The 23,060-nt window shown below is 38.4% G+C and overlaps 1 protein-coding gene across 1 annotated transcript; it reads left to right on the top strand.

Annotated features, from left to right (window-relative positions):
- Positions 1–3,014: 3,014 nt before the first annotated feature.
- dusp8b (dual specificity phosphatase 8b) lies at positions 3,015–22,185 on the top strand. The gene is made up of 5 exons (XM_022685703.2): positions 3,015–3,445; positions 15,203–15,369; positions 17,008–17,167; positions 19,278–19,401; positions 20,113–22,185. Exons 1-5 carry the CDS (start codon positions 3,337–3,339, stop codon positions 21,167–21,169), a joined length of 1,617 nt encoding a protein of 538 aa, XP_022541424.2. The 5' UTR covers positions 3,015–3,336; the 3' UTR covers positions 21,170–22,185.
- The last annotated feature ends 875 nt before the right edge of the window (positions 22,186–23,060 follow it).

Below are 23,060 nucleotides of genomic sequence, written 5' to 3'. Positions count from 1 at the left end.
TCAACAAAAATAAAAATAATAATCAATTTGACAAAAATAAAAGATAAAAAAATTACAGTACATGAAAAAGAGCAATTAATTTGGTGCATATACAGTAGTTATATATACACATACTCTCTCTCTCTCTTTCTCTCTCTTGTTCTCTCTCTCTCTCTCCCTTGTTTCCTCAATTCAATTCAATGTATCTTTATTAGCAGGACTGGGAGTTACAGTGTTGCCAAAGCATTATAACAATTAACAACAACAATGATCTGAACGTACATAACAGACACAATAATAACATTTAAAACAAAAAGTATCATTATGATTATTATAATAATTATACTATATATCAATAATAATAATTATATAATAACAATCACTTTCTGTGGGGTGGGGGTCTTATTTTGAGTGCTACCCACTCTCTCTCTCTCTCTCTCTCTCTCTCTCTGTCTCTCTCTCTCTGTCTCTCTCTCTCTCTTTGTATCTCTCTCTCTCTCTCTCTCTCTCTCTCTCTCTCTCTCTCTCTCTCTAAAAAGCCCCTCATTTTAAAGCTGGAACTCGACCCGTCTCTGTGGAGCTGACGTCGGCTCTCAGGTTCTCCTGGAGTGGACTGAACTTCAGAACTGTTACACACACACACACACGAACACACACATATACACACTTACACACACACACAGTTTGTTTTTCTCAGACCATGCAGAGAGCACTGCAATATATAATAACGTGTGTGTTATTATATATTGGCATTGTTCGCCCAAACACCTTTGATTATCGCTATCTTACACCCCGCCAACAGTCTATTTTCCCTCCTTCCTCCTGCCTGGTTTAAACAGCAGCAGATCTTCTGAATATATCTACACTGATGGGCGTGGTGTTCTGGAAATGAGGTGTGTTCAGGTACATTTCTGGAGTTTTATCTTGTTTATCTTGGTAACAGAAAACACAGGAGCTCCACTGACTGAATACAACCTAGACAGAAACCAACAGTCAGACGTTCATCGCTATCTTGGCATCAACATTAAACAGAATAGTAAATAAAATAACATTGCTGTTCCCGTAAATGAGCTGCTGGAGCTCCTTCACAGCGTCAACCAGCAGCTCAGTTTCCTCTGCTGAGAAGAGTTTGTTGAACATGTCCAGTTAGCTGCACCGTTAAAATAGCAATCCGCCAAAGTCAGAGCTCACCTGATCTACTCTTAAAGAGAATGATGAGCTCTTAAAGAGACACTCTGATTGGTTTATTTCATGTTACATCCAAAATTAACCACACCCATGATTAATTAAGAGAATTAGTGCATGCCTTTTGCTCTGCGTTTCGAGCTGAGCAATGTGTACTTTTCCCGACATTACGATAGAAAAGAGACACGTGGCTAATTGCTATGTTTTTGCTAACTCGCTCCAACCCTGTGGATCTATTGCTACTGTAGAAGTGTTAATGCTAAGTCCGGTAAATCCGTTAAATGTCTGTTTTCCTCCTGAATAAATGGTGTTTGCTTTATTGAAGGTTAAATATGAATGAATAGTGAGTCGAGTGTCACATTATTTCTGTTTTTATAGAGTGGTAAAATAAGATGGGCTGGTGTGAATGATCTCAGCTGCCAGAGTAAACGCCCCATTTACTTTTCCTGTGATGTGTTTTACTGCAGAGCCATTATTCTGTCTGTTAGGTTTTATAATACATAATACAAAATACATTCTGAACTATTTTCACTGGCCATTTCATCACACAACTATATTTACAGTGATATACAGCACATTAACATGCCAAAAGAAGTCATGTGCAGCAGTATCTGCATATATTGAGCACTTGGGGACACTTTGCTCACACTTGTATAAGTTGCAAGGTATTATCTTGTGAGATTGAACACTGTATGTGTACTTATGTATGCTAAGCTGAATAAATATGACCAAGAGTTTTATCCCATATGAGTCTAAATATTCAAATATACTGTGTAATACACACAGAGTTTCATTTTCCAGCAGGATTTTTGCGTTTTCATTGACTGTAAACCATAATCACAGACTAACCAACAATAAAATAAATAAACACTTAAAATAGATCACTCTGTGTGTGTAATACATATATATATAATATATGAGTTTCACATTTTGAACTGAATTACTGAAATAAATTTACCTTTCAATGATATTCAATTTTTTTGATATATTTTTTATATTGTTACATCATAATATATACATTTGTAGTGGATTTTTTTTTTAGAACATTTGCCTACACCTGTATAAGTTGTGAGGTGCTATCTTGTGAGTGAGGTTAATTACATGCAAGTATTCACTTTTTTTTCTCTCTCTTTCTTTTTTCTCCCTCTCTCACTTTCTTTCTCTGTTTCTTTCTCTTTCTTTCTCTTGTAGTACAAAGTCTAGAACAAAATGGAGGTAACGGCAGTACATAAATCAAGTAGCTGCTCCCATCTCAGTCATTAACAGAGAGATTTCTTATTTAGTGTAAACATATTTTCTATTGGTCTATTCATAAATATATTTTTACACATTTCTATTGGTCCATTCATAAATATGACAGAGTTCTTCTATCAGTCTAAATATTCAAATATAGTGTATAATACACATAGAGTTTCATTTTCTAGCAGGACTTGGCACACTGCCCGCAGTATTCTAATTTTCTGTTTACATGCAAGTTATTACGTGCAAGTATTCACTTTTTTTTTTGTTTATATTTTTAATCCTATATTTAAAATCACCCAATAATGAGTGTTCTCCTGTTGTGAACAAAATAAAAGTCCTGAATTTTATTCTCTCTGTTATTTTTTATGTTTTTTAGAGGCGGTTTGGGTCGGTGCCGGTCCGGTTTTACCCCCGTGCACAGCGGCGGCCCCAGAGGTGGCCACATATTTGTGTGGTGAGTAAGGAATGCGGTTACATGCCGAACACATGAGCTATTACTGCACACGAGAGAGAGAGAGAGAGAGAGAGAGAGAGAGAGAGAGAGCAAGAGAACGAGAGAGAGAGAAAGAGGGAGGGGTAAAGGAGGAGGTTTGACAATAGAGGGACTGAGCTCACAGTTCAACTCAGTTTAGAAGAGGACAGTGAGGAGAGCAGATCCACCAGACAGACACTGGACACTGAGACGGACAGACCGGGACATATAGGGACATTCCTGCTGTGGTCGGACCTCCAGGAACCTTTAGAGGAACCACAGGAACCCCCAGTAGAACCACTTCAACCTGGACTGAGTCAAAGTTTCTCTGCATACTTGCAGCTGGACGTTGTGAGGACATTGTGAGGACGTTGTGAGGGGACAGTGAATGGTCTATCCACTGCACTGATCTGATCTGCACTAACCGGACTCTGATTGGACGGCTGCTGCTGGTCCGGATGCCGGTGGACGTGGTGATCGCCCCCCCGCTGTGGTCAGAGATGCACGAGAGCGAGATGAAGCTGAAGATCCGCGTCCGGCGCATTAAAGAGGGACGAGACCTCCGAGGTGAGCACCAGTGCATGTGAATGCACGAGTGAGTGAATGAGTGAAAGTGTGAGTGAAAGGGTGAGTGAGTGAGTAGGTGAACAATTAGTGAATAAATTGATCAATAAATTAGTAAAGAAGAGAGTGAGTGTGGGATTGAGTAAATAAGTGAAGGAGTGAGTCAATGCATTAATTAATGAATAAACGAGCGAATGTGAATGACTGAATAAATGATTGTGAGCGGATGAGTGAGTGAGTAGGTGAACAATTAGTGAATAAATTAGTAAAGAAGAGAATGAGTGATGGAGTACATGCATAAGTGAGGGAGGGAGTCAATACAATAATGAATGAATGAGTGAACGAGTGACTGAGTAATTGAGTGAGTGAATGACAAGAGGATGTGAATGAGTAGATACATTAATTGAGTGAGTGAATGAATGAGTGAACATGTAAATAAATTAGTCAATAATGAGTAAATAAGTGAGTGATGGAGGATGTGAAGGAATAAGTGGACAAGTGACCAAGTGAGCTAATACATGAGTGATTGAGGAAGTAGATTAGTAAATGAATAAGTGAATTTACTAATGAGTGAGTGAACGAGTGAATGAGTTACGGAGTATGTGAGTGATTGAATAAGTGAACAAGTGAGTGAGTGCGTAAACAAGTGTAAGAGCTACTAAGTGAATGAGTGAGTGAACAAGTGAATGAATTATTGAGTGAGTGAATGAGTTACTGAGTGAACGATTGAACGATTGAGTGAGTGAACAAGTGAATCATCCACTGAGTGAATGAGTTTTTGAGTGAATTATTATGGAGTGAGTGAGTGAGTGAGTGAGTGAGATACTGAGTGAAAGATTAAGTGAATGAACAAATGAATGAGTTATGGAGTGAGTGAGTGAACATGTTACTGAGTGAATGAGTTATTGCTGGTTGCAGTGCATGTCATTATTCTGTTAGTAGTGTTTATATACAGAGCAGTACATTGTTCTGTAAGCTGTATAAATATAGTATATTTAATATGAGTGTAGTATATATGATAGGGATGTGTTTTATAGGCCTGTGGAGCTGCAGGGTTCGATTATGGGATGTGTTGAGTTGTTAGCATTAGCGGTTAGCATTAGCGGCCTCTGGGCTGGATTAAAGCCCGGCTCGCTGGGCGCCAGTATTAGCAGATTAATTCCTTGTTTAACCGCATTGTTAGGATGCCCTGTCTTAAAGTAAAGTAGTACAAAATATAGTTTTTTACCAATATTAAAATATAAAATACAAGTACAGATTTTAGGTTCATTTTCCAAAGAAAATGTAATTATTCAATGTATTCAATGTAATATTGGTCCATTTAAGAATATATTTTAACGCATTTCTGTTGGTCCATTCGTAAATATATTTTGGAGCATTTCTTTTGATCCATTTGTAAATATATTTTGACGCATTTCTATTGATCCATTCGTAAATATATTTTGGAGCATTTCTGTTGATCCATTCGTAAATATATTTTGGAGCATTTCTGTTGATCCATTTGTAAATATATTTTGACACATTTCTATTGGTCCATTTGTTAATATATTTAGACGCATTTCTATTGATCCATTCGTAAATATATTTTGCCGCATTTCAGCTGCATTAAAAATAAATTACACCTACACATTAATAAGTTTTTATATCCAGTTCTACAAGTACTTAATGCCATGTAAATGTATGTATGTTTCTGTGGAGGTGATGGCAGTACGTAAATCAAGTAGCTACTCCCATTTCAGTCATTAACAGTTGTGCAGAACAAGTTTACAGAACAAGTTTTATAAAATAGTTAAAGCCATACATGCATTTATATGTACAGTGAGTCAAAAGGAGGCATATATTGTGTGTGTCACCGTATCTTGCCATATATTTTACAGATTTTCTGTAGTAAAATGAGCCAAATTGCATTACCAAAACATCCCCAGGCAATAGTATTAAAGTGTAGAGTTTTCTCAGTCTGAACTTCATTTAGATTTGATTTATTTTTTATATATTTATATATTTCATGCAGTTAATACTGAACAGTTGCCAGAAGCGGCGGGCTGATGATTCCTGGCGTGGCAGAGATGGCATGGTATCATTACCCGCCGCCTGAATCTGCCTTTACTTGCCCGAGCTGGCATCTACCCTACCACCCCCCCGGTGGTCATATTTAGCTCTGGTTTGTTGTAGATCGCTGCTAAGCAATGACTTAAATACTAGTGCCCTATATTTGTATTAACACATATATATGTATAAATATATACAGTGGCATGAAAACGTTTTTGCACCCTACATTTTTAATTTGTTTTTTGCTTTTGGTTTTGTCACAATGATATATTTTTTTTTGATAATCAATCAAACTTTAATGTCAGACAAAGATAATCTAAGTAAATATATAAAAAACACTTTTTAAATGCAAATTTTATTCATTAAAAGACAGTTTAGCTATGGTTTGTTGTAGATTGCTGCTAAGCAATGACTTAAATACTACTGCAATATATTTGTATTAACACACATATATGTATAAATATATACAGTGGCATGAAAACGTCTTTGCCCCCCAACAGATTTGTTTTGTTTTTGCTTTTTGTTTTGTCACACTAACATTTTTTTTTTGATAATTTAACAAACTTTAATATCAGACAAAGATAACCTGAGTAAATATATAAAAAGTACTTTTTAAATGCTAATTTTATTTATTAAAGAAAAATAGATATTAAAAACAATCTAGCCCTGTGTGAAAAAGTATTTGCCCCTAAAAAAAGAAAAAAGTATTTAAAAATGCCCTTTTGGAGTAATTTAGGTAGCCATCACAAACTACACAGTACTCAGACTAGGCAGCAGACTTCTTCTGAGGTAGGGATCTGTACCTACTGTTTTATCACAGTAAAGCATGAACAAGATTGTTTGTCTTTTGCCATTTAGTGTAGCACAAGCTTTATATGAGAGTGATTTTGTGTGAAAGAACTTTATGAACATGTTTTGTATAGAACATAGACCTATTCTATTCTATTCTATTCTAACTTGTTGAAAGAGGTATAATATGACCTCTTTAAGACAAAAGTAAATACTATACTAAATACTAACTAAAAATTGAGTATGTTGAACTAAAGCACTCTACTTGAGATCTATGATTATAATATATATAAAAACATACAGTGCAACACTCTCACTCTATTTTAATGTGCAATATATACAATTAAACACAAATAGCAGGTCTGGTACAATAAGAATAGGCATTAAATATAAGATTTTCAAATACATATTTTGTAATATTTTATTAGTTTTAGATGCATTTTGCATATATTTCAGTAAAATGCAGATACTGGCTATCAAATCAGTGTAAATTACATTATATATTGATTTTTGGTAATAAGCTCTGGTTAAAGGTTCAGGTAAACCCAGTTCAGTGTGTGTTTAATCTGTGTGTGTGTGTGTGTATTTAATTTGTGTGTGTGTGTGTGTGTGTGTTTAAAGTGCGCTACACACACTTCCTTCCTTCCAGGCATCGAGTGTGTGGGGTTTTGTGTTTAAAGCTGTTTATACTGTTAGTATAGGTTGTAAAAGCTGTCAACCGTGCATGCTACAGCTTGATTTAGGTCGTGTCGGTGTGTCTTTGCTATCGTAACGACGGGAAAAGTACAAGCAAATAAAAAAACACTCCAGAAACGCAAAGCAAAAGTTATGTACTAATTCTCTTAATTAATCATGGATGTGGTTAATTTTGTGCGTAACGTGAAATAATAAACCAATCAGAGCGTCTCTTGCTCATCATTCTCTTTAAGAGTAGATCAGGTGAGCTCTGACTTTGGTGGATTGCTATTGTAACGGTGCAGCTACCTGGACGTGTTCAACAAACTCTTCTCAGCAGAGGAAACTGAGCTGCTGGTTTACGCTGTGAAGGAGCTCCAGCAGCTCATTTACGGGAACAGCAATGTTATTTTATTCACTATTCTGTTTATTGATTAACTATTGATGTTGCCAAGATAGCGATGAACATCTGACTAGTCTTTTTTGCTGCCAAGACAGCAAAACTCCAGAAATGTACCTGAACACACCTCATTTCCAGAACACCACGCCCATCAGTGTAGATATATTCAGAAGCTCTGCTGCTGTTTAAACCAGACAGGTGTATAGTGTTATAACAGACTGTTTTGGTGGGGTGTAAGATAGCGATGAGCGTGGCCAGGTGTAATATATAGTGTATAAGCTCAGCTGGTGGTTAGGTAAGGTGTAGATGTGCGTGAGAGGAGATGTGATGATGTTATGGGTGAGTAATGAGAGTGGAGGAGTGTGGGATTGTGATACAGGTCTGATTTACTGACTGATAATCTTTACCGCACCATTACCTCACTCACTGACCTCATCCCAAACACACCTGCACACACACACACCAATAACACACACACCAATAACACACACACACGCATGCTGTTCTAGAGTATTCTATTGCACTGAAATACATGTTAATGTTTTATTTGGTATTTAATAGAATTTAATATATATATATATATATCTGTAACCTTTCATCTGTTCTGTCCACACAAGTAATAATGAGTAATAATGTAATAAATAAATAATGTAACATAAAAAAATATATAATGTAGCAAAAAACATTAGCCGTTATACAAAAAAATGCATGAAACAAATAAAATACATTGCTTATTATGTAACAATATGGAACACTCAGTGTATGAAAGAATAAATGAACAGAAAAATGTTGAATAGAGTGGATGGGTAGATGAATGAATGAAATGTGGATTAAACGGACTGATGGATGAACGAATGAATAAATAAATGGATGAATAAAGCAGATTGAATGAATAGACATATGAAAGGTAAATAGAGCAGATTGGTAAATTAATGAATGGACAGATGAATGGTTAATAGAGTGGATGAGTAGATGAATGAATGGATGGGTGAATGAATGGACAGATGAATGGTTAATAGAGTGGATGAGTAGATGAATTGTGGATAGAGTGGCTGGGTAAATAAATGAATGAATGAATGAATGAATAAATAGATGGATGAAAGAATGGACAAATGAATGGTGGATAGAGTGGATGGATGAATGAATTAATGAATGAATGAATAAATAGATAGATGGATGAATGAACGAATGGACAGACAAATGGTGGACACAGTGGATGGGTAGATAAATCACTTAACAAATAAATGAGAGTTTGCTACACGATAAGCTTCACGCTGATCTCTTTCTCTCTCTCCTTCTCTCTCTCTCTCCTCTCTCTCTCTCTTTCTCTCTCTCCTTCTCTCTCTCTCTCTTCCTCTCTCTCTCTTCCTCTCTCTCTCTTTCTCTCTCTCTCTCCTTCTCTCTCTCTCTCCTTCTCTCTCTCTCTTTCTCTCTCTCTCTCTTCCTCTCTCTCTCTTTCTCTCTCTCTCTCCTTCTCTCTCTCTCTCCTTCTCTCTCTCTCTCTTTCTCTCTCTCCTTCTCTCTCTCTTTCTCTCTCTCTCCTTCTCTCTCTCTCCTTCTCTCTCTCTCTTTCTCTCTCTCCTTCTCTCTCTCTCTCTCTCTCTCTCTCTTTCTCTCTCTCTCTCCTTCTCTCTCTCTCCTTCTCTCTCTCTCTCTTTCTCTCTCTCCTTCTCTCTCTCTCTCTTTCTCTCTCTCTCTCCTTCTCTCTCTCTTTCTCTCTCTCTCCTTCTCTCTCTCTCCTTCTCTCTCTCTCTCTTTCTCTCTCTCCTTCTCTCTCTCTCTCTCTCTCTCTCTCTCTCTTTCTCTCTCTCTCTTTCTCTCTCTCTCAGTCACATGTATCTGTTTACCCACTCTTTCCTCATGGCTCTGAGCTCATCTGTTCTTTCAGGCTCTGTTGGCTGATTCTTCTCCTCCTCCTTCTTCTCCTGTTTCCAGCTTTCTCTTCTGTTTCTTTACCAAACACCTGTCTAAACACCACCTCCCATTCACCCCAACATTACATTTACCCCAACGTCACACTCACCCCAACATAGTGGGGCAAACCACTATCGGCTGAATAGATGGACATTTTAATATGCTGACATACAAAACAATATATTTCAAACCAGGCTGCTATTCTGGCTATATTTTTATTGTATAACTTCAATGTTAAAAGTTTTACAGACTACACAAAGCTTGCATAAGAAACAAACAGATCAATAAATGCTTTTTTTAATGTACAGAGCCCTGTTTTATCGACCTATAGGCGAGCCATGAAATTGTGCACAGTGCAGCTTAATTTAGGGCGTTTCAGTGTGTCTTTGCTATCGTAACGACAGGAAAAGTACACCTTGCTTGGCTCATTTGGACCCAACATGAAATAAACCAATCAGAGCGTCTCTTGTTTATCATTCCCTTTAAGAGTAGATCAGGTGAGCTCTGTCTTTGGTGGATTGCTATTGTAACGGTGCAGCTACCTGGACGTGTCCAACAAACTCTTCTCAGCAGAGGAAACTGAGCTGCTGGTTGACGCTGTGAAGGAGCTCCAGCAGCTCATTTACGGGAACAGCAATGTTATTTTATTTACTATTCTGTTTATTGTTGATGTAAAAGTTGCAGAGATAGCGATGAACATCTGACTGTTAGTGTCTGTCTAGGAAGCAAAACTCCAGAAATGTACCTGAACACACCTCATTTCCAGAACACCACACCACATCAGTGTAGATATATTCAGAAGATCTGCTGCTCTTTAAACCAGATTTTGGGGTTTGTTATTGCAGTGACTGTACAGTGTGTTTGGTGTGTGTGTGTGTGTGTTTAGGTTGTGTAAGTGTGAGGTGTCTGATCAGGAGATCAAGCCAAGCCTGAGCTTGTAATCCGAGGTGAGGTCATCACTGCTGCTGCTTCCAGCCTTACTTGGAAACTGAGCTAACAGCTACAGATTAGCCTGATCGCAGAGCAGCGGCTAAATCAGGAAACACACATCTTCCTTCTTAGAGATCAGCACGCCTAGAACACGTCTAGAACAGGCCTAGAACACGTCTAGAACACGCCTAGAACAGGCCTAGAACACGTCTAGAACACGCCTAGAACAGGCCTAGAACACGTCTAGAACACGTCTAGAACACGTCTAGAACACGCCTAGAACAGGCCTAGAACACGTCTAGAACACGCCTAGAACAGGCCTAGAACAGAATTACAGATAATACAGAATAAGGCAGCAAGAATGGCTTTATGGCAGGGGTGTCCAAACTTTTTTTGTTGGGGGCCAGAAGGAGAAATATATTTGAAGTCAGGGGCCACAGACTCTGTAATAAAACAAATAATGAAATATACCACTTTAAATAATACATTTTCCTGATTACTTCATTTACACACCGTTTTACTTCACTTACTATCTTTATCTTTGACAGTGTTGTGTAAACTAAGATTTTTCAAATTGATTTTAATTTCATGATGTCTCTTAATATAAAACTCCTTAATTAAGACAACTTTTAGACTTTTCGGCCCGTTTTTCTGCGCTAGAAATGCGCACTCTCTCCGCTTTTAGACTCTTTGGCCCGTTTTTCTGTGCTAGAAATGCGCACTCTCTCCGCTTTTAGACTCTTTTGCCTGTTTTTCTGAGCTAGAAATGCGCACTCTCTCCGCTTTTAGACTCTTTGGCCCGTTTTTCTGTGCTAGAAATGCGCACTCTCTCCGCTTTTAGACTCTTTTGCCTGTTTTTCTGAGCTAGAAATGCGCACTCTCTCCGCTTTTAGACTCTTTGCCCCGTTTTTCTGCGCTAGAAATGCGCACTCTCTCCGCTTTTAGACTCTTTGGCCCGTTTTTCTGTGCTAGAAATGCGCACCCTCTCCGCTTTTAGACTCTTTTGCCTGTTTTTCTGCGCTAGAAATGCGCACTCTCTCCGCTTTTAGACTCTTTGACCCCATTTTTCTGCGCTAGAAATGCGCACTCTCTCCGCTTTTAGACTCTTTTGCCTGTTTTTCTGAGCTAGAAATGCGCACTCTCTCCGCTTTTAGACTCTTTGGCCCGTTTTTCTGCGCTAGAAATGCGCACTCTCTCCGCTTTTAGACTCTTTGGCCCGTTTTTCTGCGCTAGAAATGCGCACTCTCTCCGCTTTTAGACTTTTTTGCCTGTTTTTCTGCGCTAGAAATGCGCACTCTCTCCGCTTTTAGACTCTTTGGCCCGTTTTTCTGCGCTAGAAATGCGCACTCTCTCCGCTTTTAGACTCTTTGGCCCGTTTTTCTGCGCTAGAAATGCGCACTCTCTCCACTTTTAGACTTTTTTGCCTGTTTTTCTGCGCTAGAAATGCGCACTCTCTCCGCTTTTAGACTCTTTGGCACGTTTTTCTGCACAAGAAATGCGCACTCTCTCCACTTTTAGACTCTTTGGCACGTTTCTGACGCCTAGCGTTCAAACTTTGAATCTCACATTATAAAAACCTGCTTAACAGCGGGCCAACTTTCATTCTATTTCTAAAATACCTCGCGGGACGCTCCAAAAAAGGAAACAGGCCGCAAATGTCCCGCGGGCCGTAGTTTGGACACCCCTGCTTTATGGTGTCCATACAGAACAAACATAAATAAGTAAAATGCACAAAGCGCTAAAGTGGCTGAAGGTTGAAGAAACTAATACTACCAGATACTCAACAAATACACAAAAAATGACTTTAAACCACCAAGAGCTAAAAGTAATTACAATTGCATGTGTAAAACAGTGACTTACAGAGCCATTAAAGAGTGGAACTGCTTATCTGCTCCACTACTCAACACTAATAGCAAAACATGCTATAAAATACTAATAGAAAAACTGGATCTAAAGGACATGGACGATATATGAATATCTGTATCTGTCCACATGCAGAATAATGGATTTAAAATAGTAGTAATTATCAGTCATACAAGCTTAATCCTATTATCATTATTGTGTGTATGCATTGTGTATGAATTTGTGTACATCTAGTATATACGTGCAACTATATGTTGTTTATTTGTATAGAACTTTTTTTCTTTTTTTTTGTTATGTGCATTTTTAACTATGACGTGTGATTTATATGTGTTATGTATGAGATGTTAGTTGGACCTCAGGAAGAATAGCTGCTATTGCAACACTCAGAACTCTCATTTTCTGTCTGTAACCCTGTTTTTTGGTCCATGACGTGGTAATAATGAGGTAGTTACAGCAGTGTGTGTGTGTGTGTGTGTGTGTGTGAGTGTGTGAGGTAATGTGGGAGGGGGCTGTAAGATCCAAAAATACTCAGACGTAGGCTGAGAAAGTGCTGCAGTAATGAACCGGATCATGTAGTAACTTTAACCCTTCAGACCTGAACTATGTTCCAGTTATGGAAAAACATATGGAGGCTGTTTTCTGTCTGTAAAACACACAATATAATATTTAATATTACTATCCTAATATTATATCAACCTGAATTTCCCTACAGGAAAACCTAAAACTCAGCTCACTGTGTCACTAAATCATTTTAAACTTTTAATATTTATCCACCTTCAGATAGTTTGTACCTGTTTTACTTAGTCTTATTTATTTTTAACTTTTAGTTCGTATTTAGTCCTTTGCATTAATTATTTTATTTTTTTAATAGTTTTGTATTGTTGCTTTGTAAATTTTCTTTCTTTTATTATTATGTTTATTCTTATATATTTTTACATATATTTACTTATTAATACTTTTATTATTCTATGTAAACGTTAGTATTAGCTTAATTTGAACAGTTTTTGTTGTATTATTAATCTTCTTAATATTCTTTTGATCTTAATTTCTTATCAATTAAACCCCTCTGGATGGGATTAGTTTCTCAGGGGGTTCTCTGTGGGGGGGGGTAATTTTATCTTTTATGGGCGTTTTTGGTTTTTATCCTCTATCCTCTATCCTTTTATTCCCGTCCAGAACGATCATGTACGTGTATTTCTCAGACATCCTCTGACAAATAAATTACAGGCTGAATTATCTACTGTTTAGAAGTGTGAAATATTATACACACTGTATTCATATGGAATATAAAACATATTCTGGTTTATTTGATACTTTTTTGTTTATAACATAATTTCATATGTTTTTATTAATAGTTTAGATACAGAAACACTGAATTTAAGCTGTTCAAACTTTTGACAGCTCTTTACTCTATGTAATAAGTTATACCGTGAAGCAGACCTACTGTTTAACATTAGACCGTGTGTGTGTGTGTGTGTGTGTGTGTGTGTTGGCCTACATTCCCGCAGTGTGATGCTGTTCTCTGGGAGAGGAGATGATGTCATGCAGGAAGCAGAGCCTGACACCCGATCTCCTCTTAAAGAGACACAGATGCCCTTTTATAACCCCACACTTACTATTCCTGCTCAACCCGCCTACCAAACACTACACCACCTTAAATCACCCAAAAATCACCTAAAATCACCCTCCCTCCTTATATTCAGAGTTTTATCATTAATTTAAAATATTCTTTATTGTACATTAACACTAAACTCAACATTATAAACATATGGAATTATTTAATTAACAATAAAAGTGTTAAACAAGCCAGAATATGTTTTCAATTTTACATTCTTAGATGACCAGTTTTGAACATCTCTGCTGGATTTTCTCAGTTTTATGAGGTAGAGTCTCCTGAAATTCAGGCTTTCAGTTAACAGCTGTGCTGAACTCATCAAGAGTTAATTACAAGTTAATTTAAGAAGAAATAAAGATCAGTCAATACAAAAAAAAAATATGAACTTTGAAAGTATTCTCAAGTGCAGTCACTGCAAAGACCATTAAAAACGTTATAATGATGAAACTGGCACTCATCAGGACCACTCCAGGAAAGGATAGAAGAGTAAGAGTTTCCTCTGTTGTACAGGATAAGTTCAGTAGACAGACAGATAGATAGATAGACAAACTGACAAATAGACAGACATATAGATGGACTGACCGACCGACCGACCGATAAAAATATAGAAAGAGTAGATAGATAGAGAGACTAATAGACAAAATAACAGACAGCAGATAGATGCTGTAGATAGATAGATAGATAGATAGATAGATAGATAGATAGATAGATAGATAGATAGATAGATAGATAGATAGATAGATAGGTGGACAGACTGGCCGATAAACAGAAAGACAGACAATCTGACAAATAGACAGATCGATATACCAACCAACAGACTGACCAATAGACAGACAGACAGACATATAGATGGACCGAAAGACAGACATAGATGAACTGACAGACCGACAGACTGACAGATAGAAACAGTAGATAGACAGACAAACTGACAAATAGACAGATAGATAGACCGACCAATAGACAGACGGACATAGATGGGCTGACAGATAGACAGATAGAAACAGCAGATAGATAGACAGAAAGACAAACTGACATATAAACAGACAGATATATAGATTGACCGACAGACAGACATAAAGATGGACTGAGAGATGGACCAATAAACAGATAGAAACAGTAGATAGACAGACAAACTGACAAATAGACAGATAGATAGGCCGTCCAACAGACAGATAGATAGATCGATAGATAGATGGCGTGGTGAGACAGTTCTGGATGACGTGGTGAGACAGTTCTGGATGACGTGGTGAGACAGGATGCTGCAGAAGGTCAGCTGTTCTCCTGAGGGAGCTGGATGGAGAGTTATGGGTTTACGGATGTTAGGAAAACCCCTTCATTGTTTTTCTGAAGCAGCGCGAGAGAAGAACCTAAACTCCAGCTCTTATTCAACATCTACAACCTGGAAATAAGAGTCTTTATCAAGTACAGTATCATGTGTTTTACGTTTGTTGTGCTGAAGATTTGAACCCATATCTAATTCTACTGTATCTTCTTCTTTTCTCTCTTATCTTGTCCTATTCTTTAGGAGGCTTCGCCGCCTTCACCTCCTGCTTCCCTGATCTGTGTGAGAGTAAACAGGGATCTATACTGCCCCTCAGCTTCTCCCAGCCCTGCCTACCTGTGGCCAACATTGGCCCCACCTGCATCCTGCCCCACCTGTACCTGGGCTCACAGAAGGACGTCTTCAACAAGGTGCAGTAAAACGACCGATCAAATGAGTTGTGTTACAGTCAGTTACTGCTAGAATTTGTTACTTTGTTCTGGTCTACAAGCATGATCAATCTGACTGAACTGGATAAACGATTGGACCAAGCTTAACCATGGAGGACCATTTAAACCAAGCAGTCGAGCATCCAACAAGACTAGCATGAGGAAACTGGTCAGTAAAATTGAGCTTGTTGACCAGCTTGACCAAGAAGACCAGTTAAACCAAGCTGAAAGACCAACAAGAATAGCATGACCAGTAAAATCATGCTAATCACATAGAAAAGCCACCAAGACCAAGCTGGTTGAACAGCAAGACAAAAATATTCAGTTAAACTAAGCTGATCATACAAAATAATCAAGCTGATCAACCAACAAGACCACTAAGATCAAACTGGTTGACCAGCTTGACCAAAAAGACCAGTAAGACAAAGCTTGTTGACCAAGGACACCAGATTAGCATGACAACCAAGATCACGTTGGTCAACCAGTAAGGCTTAGATGAACAGCAAGACCAAGATGGTTAGCCAGCATGGCCAAAAAGCCCAGTTAAACCATGCTGATCACCCCAAATAGTCAAGCTGGTCAACCAGCAAGTCTAGCGTGACCAGTAAGACCAAACTTGTAGACAACAAAGCCAGTAAATCCAGTCTGATTGACCAGCAAGATGAGTGAATCCTAGCTGGTCAACTAGCATGACCACCAAGATTAAGGTGGTTGACCAGCAAGACTAGCATGATCAGTAAAATGAAGTAAAACCAACCAGTAAGACTAGCATGAACAGCAAGACCAAGCTGGTTAGCTATCATGACCAGGAAGACCAGTTAAACCTACCTAGCTGATCACCCAAAATAGTCAAGCTGGTAGACCAACAAGACTAGCATGACCAGTACGATCAAGCTGAGCAACTAGCAAACCAATCAAGACCAAGCTGGTCAACCATCAACACCAACATGACCAAAACCCAATGTAACACACTTAGTGTTGGTTGTAATCTGGAAAACCAGCTAGTTTACCAGCAATTAGTTTGGTTTTATCAGGATATTAGCTTTTTAACCACCTCGACCATTAAAGACCAGCTTAGACCATTTATCAAACCCTCTCCCAGCAAAAACTGATCTTAAACTGTATTTTTCAGCAGGGGTTGACAGTGTTAGCATGCTAGCATTCAAATTGCATGTCTGACATACCTTCTTCTTACCTTGAGGCTATTTTTGTGTAGCAGTAAATCATTTTCGGGTTGTAAGAATTCTACTGCATCACCTACGGTGTGAAAAACGCCCCTGTAAAAATCATTTTTCTCTGTTGTGAAGTTAAATTGCTTTGAACGGCGGTTTTGTCATCTGTCAAAACAGGCAGGTTTAGATTCTGTCACTGACAAAGGGAATGCCTCAGCAATCTGGCGTTCTTCATCATATTTGTATCGTCTCGACACAGTTGCGTAGTTGACGCTGAAAGAGATAAAGGAGGCATGTCTTCACCTATCAATCTACCAATCAGTCCTGTGTCATCCAGCCAGACAGTATCAGTTTTGTTTCGTGCTTGTTGTTGTTTTTGATTTCCCAGAAAATATGACGTTATCTTTGGCACTGATTTCTGTCTCCTTCCACGGGATTGTTCCAACAGGAGCTCATGGCTCAGAACGGCATCACCTACGTCCTGAACGCCAGCAACACCTGCCCCAAACCAGACTTTATCAGCGAGAACCACTTCCTGCGCATTCCCGTCAACGACAGCTACTGTGAAAAGCTGCTGCCCTGGCTGGAGAAAACCAACAAATTCATCGGTAAGTTACTGATACAGCAAAGCTATTGCAATATCATCTACTGAAATTACAGGAATAACTATGATAGCAAACAGCAGTTTCTCACCAGGAGGTACACTACCCAAAAGTAGCATCCGAGAAGATTTTCATAGGGCAACTTGTGGTAGGACCCAGTGTCAAATCAGACCACAATAGTGATTCATGTAATCATTAATCAATCATTCAATTAGTCAATTAATCAACTTGTATTTGTAATTAAAGACACAGCATTCACAGTCAACAGGAACTGAAAGAAACAATTGTGCAAAAGTAATATAAAATCAAGTTAAAACAAGAAGACAAAGAGGGTGAACTAAAAATGAAGACACATTTTGGACACATACTGTATTAATGTAACCCTTATTTCTAATCTATGGCTAAGCATTTACAGTAAAAAGTAAAAAAACAATTACAAAAACAATTAACCTAAGATTAATATTACAAAAAGTTAAAGTTAAAATAAGAAGAAAAAATTGGACTTTGAAATATTGAAGGTGACCCTAATTTTTAGTGAATAGCTGAGTATTTGGATTAGGGATTGAAAGAGAAAAAAACAAGATAATCAACCTAAGATTAACATTACAAAAAGAAAACAAATTATGCATAACTAAAATAAGTTAAAATAAGTAGACAAGGACAGTGAACTGAAAATTAAGATCTAAGAGAAGAAAACAATCCTTAACCAATTCATCAATTAATTAATCCTTTAATTTTGACTTGAAAATATATTAATTATGACCATAATTTTTAATGTACATCTGAGCATTTACAGTGAACAAGAATTGAAAGAGAAAATAATATGATAAGAACAACAAAGGAAAATAATGAACCTTAATAGAAAAAAACAAGCATTAATCAATTTACCAACCCTTATTTTGACTTGGGAACATATTAAAGGTGACCCTAATGTTTAGCGTGTAGCCGAGTGTTTACAGTAAACAGGAATTAAAAGAGAAATAATAAAATAAGGACAACAAATGAAATAATAAACTTAAGATTAACATTACAAAAAGAAACAAATTATGTTTGGCTAGTATAACATTAGGTTACAAAAAGAAGACAAAAACAGTGAGCTAAAATTAAGATAAACAATCCTTGATCAATTCATCAACCCCTATTTTAACTTGGATACATACTGTATAAAGATGAACCTCATTTTCAGTGTTTAGCCAAACATTTACAGTAAACAGGAATTAAAAGAGAACAAAACAAGATAAAAACAATCAACCTAAGATTAACATTACAAAAAGGAAACAAATTGTCAGGTCTCTAGGATCTCCTCTCACACACCCGAACTCTATTTCCCAAAATCCCACTGGCCATGACGTCACCGTCAGCCGCTCACTCTCACCCAATCGCGTTACGCTCCCCCGTTCAGAGTCACCTGTATTCTAAGAAGTTCCGGTTCATAGTAATTCCATGTTTTGTATATATAGGGTTCGGTTAACGTCTGTTCTTCGCGAGGTATTGCCGACTCATGTTGCGTACTGAGCGTTATTCCAAACCCTTTTCTGTCTGCCCTTTTGTTATGATCTTTTTGCCTGTATTACGGATTTTGCCTTTTGTCTTTGCCCTTATTGGATTTGTTATATTATCGGACTGTCTCTCTGGCTTTGGTTCTTGGACTGTCTCCTGTATTACGATTCCTGCTTCCAGTGTGAGTCTTGTTCAACCTGTTCTCTGGCTGTGTTACTCTGTTTACAATTCTGTTAATAAACCCGCCTTTACCTTTTACTCGGCGTGCGTCTCTCCTACCTGTCTGGCGTTACACAAATTATGCATAACTAATATAAGTTAAAATAAGAAGACAAAGGCAGTGAAATGGAAGTTAGGACAAAAAGCTCTAAAAGTTAGTTCTTAAGTTAAAAACTAGATTTTAACTAAATGTACTTCCAGTAATGACGGAGGCCAGAATTACAGTAGACGTATTCAGGGTTTATTCAGAAAGCAGTGTATGGGAGGTCTGTGTGCTGTCAGCACTTGAGGTGGGAGAATAATTTAAACCTGATGTTTTACTGGTGCTGTAATGGTTTCACTGGTTCTGACTGGTTCTCTCTCTTTTTTCCCTCTCCCTGTTTTTTTCTGTCTCCAGACAAAGCCAAAGTGTCAAACTGTAGAGTCATTGTTCACTGTCTGGCAGGAATATCCCGCTCCGCAACCATTGCCATCGCTTACATCATGAAAACCATGGGCTTGTCATCGGATGATGCCTACAGGTATTTTTATTATTATTATTAGCTTTATTTGGAGGGTCCATATATATATATATATATACCTCAAATATGCCCAATTAACATTCAACTGAATGACTTCTGAATTTGACTTAACCCTAAATTGAATGTACATGATTCTCTACATCAACCCATAACCTCAAACATGAACCAACCCAGAAACCCAAAACTTAACCATAAACCAACCCAAAAACCTAACCCAAATCTCAACAATTAAATCATTCTAAATCCTAACCGAACCTCAACCATGAATCAACCCTAAAACCCAAACCTCAACCATGAATCAACCCAAAAACCCAAACCTCAACCATGAATCAACCCAAAAACCCAAATCTCAACCATTAATCAACCCTAAAACCCAAACCTCAACCATTAATCAACCCTAAAACCCAAACCTCAACCATTAATCAACCCAAAAACCCAAACCTCAACCATTAATCAACCCTAAAACCCAAACCTCAACCATTAATCAACCCTAAAACCCAAACCTTAACCATAAACCAACCCAAAAACCCAAACCTCAACCATGAATCAACCCAAAAACCTAACCCAACTGTTAACAATTAAATAACCCTAAACCTTAACCCTAACTTGAAACCATGAATTAACCCAAAACCCAAACCTCAACCATAAATCAACCTGTATACAGTAAACATATTATCTAAATTTTAACCATGGTTTTCTTTATCTCCACAGGTTTGTGAAGGACCTTCGTCCCTCAATATCCCCCAACTTCAACTTCCTAGGACAGCTGCTGGAGTTTGAGCGAGACTTAAAGCTGAAGACGTCCATACCCTGCAGTCCTCTGAGGTCTGACCATCTCGAGGAGGACGCAAAGGTCATAGTGGAGCAGAACATGGAGAACAGTCGCCCTTACCAGAGAACCCAAGAAACTGCAGTGGTAAAAACCAAGCCACCACGGTGTCTTGACCCACGCAAGTCACCAACCTCACTTCAGAAGGACCTCAGCAGCCTTAACCTGACTACAGACCAAATTCTGCACAGCAACCGCCTCAAATGCTCCTTCTCCCTCGACATCAAGTCGGTCTACTCTTCAAATCAACATGGTAACTCTCAATCGGACTCAGAAAACATCCCCAAACTTTTCAAACTGGACAGTCCAAAGAGCGACGCCAATGACCCAAGACAACCAGTTGGGTCATGGTGCGTTGGGTCATCACCTGTGGTGATAGAATCAAAGCTCAGTCACCAGGTAGAGAGACAAGACAGTGGTAGAGCTTATCACGAGAGGTTGTCATCCACCAAAACTCTTTCGCTCAACCTAAACCGAAGTCAACAAAGCCAAGGTGTTTGCGATTCCGTCGCCAATCGCAAAGCATCGGTTTTTCTAAGCTTGCCCCTGGACAACTCGGGCATCTGGACCAAGCACAGAAGCACAACGCAAGCCACCACACCGGTCACGCCCACAGAAGATCACCCGTGGTTCTGTTCTGGTTCAGATCCAGATGTTTCCTCAAAGATGATGTCCTCCAGTGGCACCATGCGGTCGTACCTCGGTGGTACTTCGGCTTACTCAGCGTTGAGCAGTTCTTCCAGTTCCAGTGTGCAGATGTCTTGGGACAAACCCCAGGTTCCAGAGGTACAGTTTAAGAGGCGGAGCTGCCAGATGGAATTTGAGGAAATCATAAGTACAGCTAGTGGAACCGAAGAGTTTGGGAAGCTCGGGAAGATCGGGAAGCTTGGGAAGCAGTCGAGTTTCTCCGGAAGCATGGAGGTCATCAAGGTGTCGTGACGGAAAAGGGGTTAAACTTGATTTGACTGTGGACACTGTGAAGCTGAAGCCTCCAGTCGCAGGAAAGAAGCTTTAAATGGACTATTAGTAGTAGTATTATTATTTCAAGGACCTATTAACGATCTGTCTTATGGTCTTATCATTTCACCAGAATGGACGGAAATCACTTGGGTGATACCAAAGTAATTATATAATTATATTTTGGAATGGACGACATCTTGCATGTCTTGCAGATGCATGCGATTATGAGCCGTCACAAGCCTTTTTGCTCTCCAAAGGACATCGGCGTCCAAAGTGTGACAGAACTTTGGTGCTCTTCCCTACTTTTCTGTGAAAGGGACGATGGAGTAAATGACACATGTCACACCAAAGGACAAAATACGTAGAACTTTCGTAAAAAAGACCTGTCATCTTGAGGTACCCTCCATATGAAGGATTCACAGCAGTTGGGATGTTTATTTTATTTTATTACCGCATGGCTAAAAAACGAAAGAAACAATGTTAATATGAATGAACTCTTAAGGATTTTGCAGTAGATTGTCTCCAAAGTAAAAAAAGTACACTACCGGTCAAAAGTTTTAGAACACCCCCTATTTTGTATTAATGACTTTATTACCTCACTTTACCAGTAAAAATCACCAAAAAATGTTATTTTCTTCTCTGATGAAACTAAGACTTCCAGTCCTTAACCATGCTAATCTGAGCTAAAGGCTAAGGCTGCTGTTTCCATGTGGGTCAGCCAGACGTCTTCCTGTAGCAGTTTTTTTTCTCCAGTTTCTAAGAGTCTTTATTTGAAGGTGTAGAAACAGAACTCACCGCTCTCTGACTTCATCTGTAATTTCTTTAAAGAAAAGAAAGAACTTCTATTTTTAATAGTTTTAACAGAGTTCTCGGTGTTTCTGTGTTTTTTTTTTCTAGTTATTATGATGAAAGTGTGACTTTGGAAAGGCTTTGGAAATTGACATTTAAAAAAAAAATCAACCTGTTAACCAATTAATTATTTGCTAAAATCAATAGTTTTTTCCTAAAGGCTCTGTCAGTTTAGCGCACTATTTTGTACACTGGATTTTGTACCATTTCTGCTTATTATGATATTTTTCGCACTATAAGCTGCACTTAAAATCCTTAAATTTTCCCAAAAATCATCAGAGCTCCTTATAATCCGGTGCTCCTTATGTATGAATTCTATCAGTCAGGTATTAAGGAGCAGTAAAGTCACTCTGCTGAAGTACAGAGTTATACAGGAGCAGTATTAGCATTAGCCGCTAACCATGCTAAGCGCTAGCACTTTCACCGTTCAGAGGTGAGTATATCTGACTGTAGCCTGCTGCTGACCCCAGATAGCTCTGCTGGAGCAGCATTAGTCCAGCATAGTCCGTAACAGCACTAAGCATTTGCTCTTTCGCCTTTCAGAGACGAGTATATCTGACTTTAGCCTGCTGCTTACCCTGGCTAGCACTGCTGGAGCAGCATTAACACTAGCTGCTAACTGCAGTAAGCTCTAGCTCCTTCGCTGTTCAGAGGTAAGTATATGAGACTGTAGTCTGTGTGTTTATCGTGTTAAAACAAGCTACGTGAGACAAACCGCTAGCTAATATCACCCTGGCTTACAGGAACGCTTAACATTTCTCAGTGCAGCGCTGTCAGGTGGCATTAGCCGCTAACCGCGCCTAGCATTAGTGGGAATCTGCAAATCTAAGCTTACTGTAAATAAACAAAAGGAAAACATGGTGACACCCTTGTTCCTTACTAGTGCTACATACTGTGCTTTATAATGTTCTAAAATAATTGACCAGTATTGTACTTTAAAGTAAAGTAATTGCTGTATGATATTTATGCTACCTTTTCAAAACCATTTCAGAGGGTTTTAAAGTGTTATAAACTGCCTCAA

Source organism: Astyanax mexicanus, chromosome 9 (genome assembly GCF_023375975.1).
Source record: "Astyanax mexicanus isolate ESR-SI-001 chromosome 9, AstMex3_surface, whole genome shotgun sequence".
Taxonomy (NCBI): domain Eukaryota; kingdom Metazoa; phylum Chordata; class Actinopteri; order Characiformes; family Acestrorhamphidae; genus Astyanax; species Astyanax mexicanus.
The sequence above is the reverse complement of the archived record's forward strand: the minus strand, read 5'-3'. Positions and strand labels throughout refer to the sequence as shown.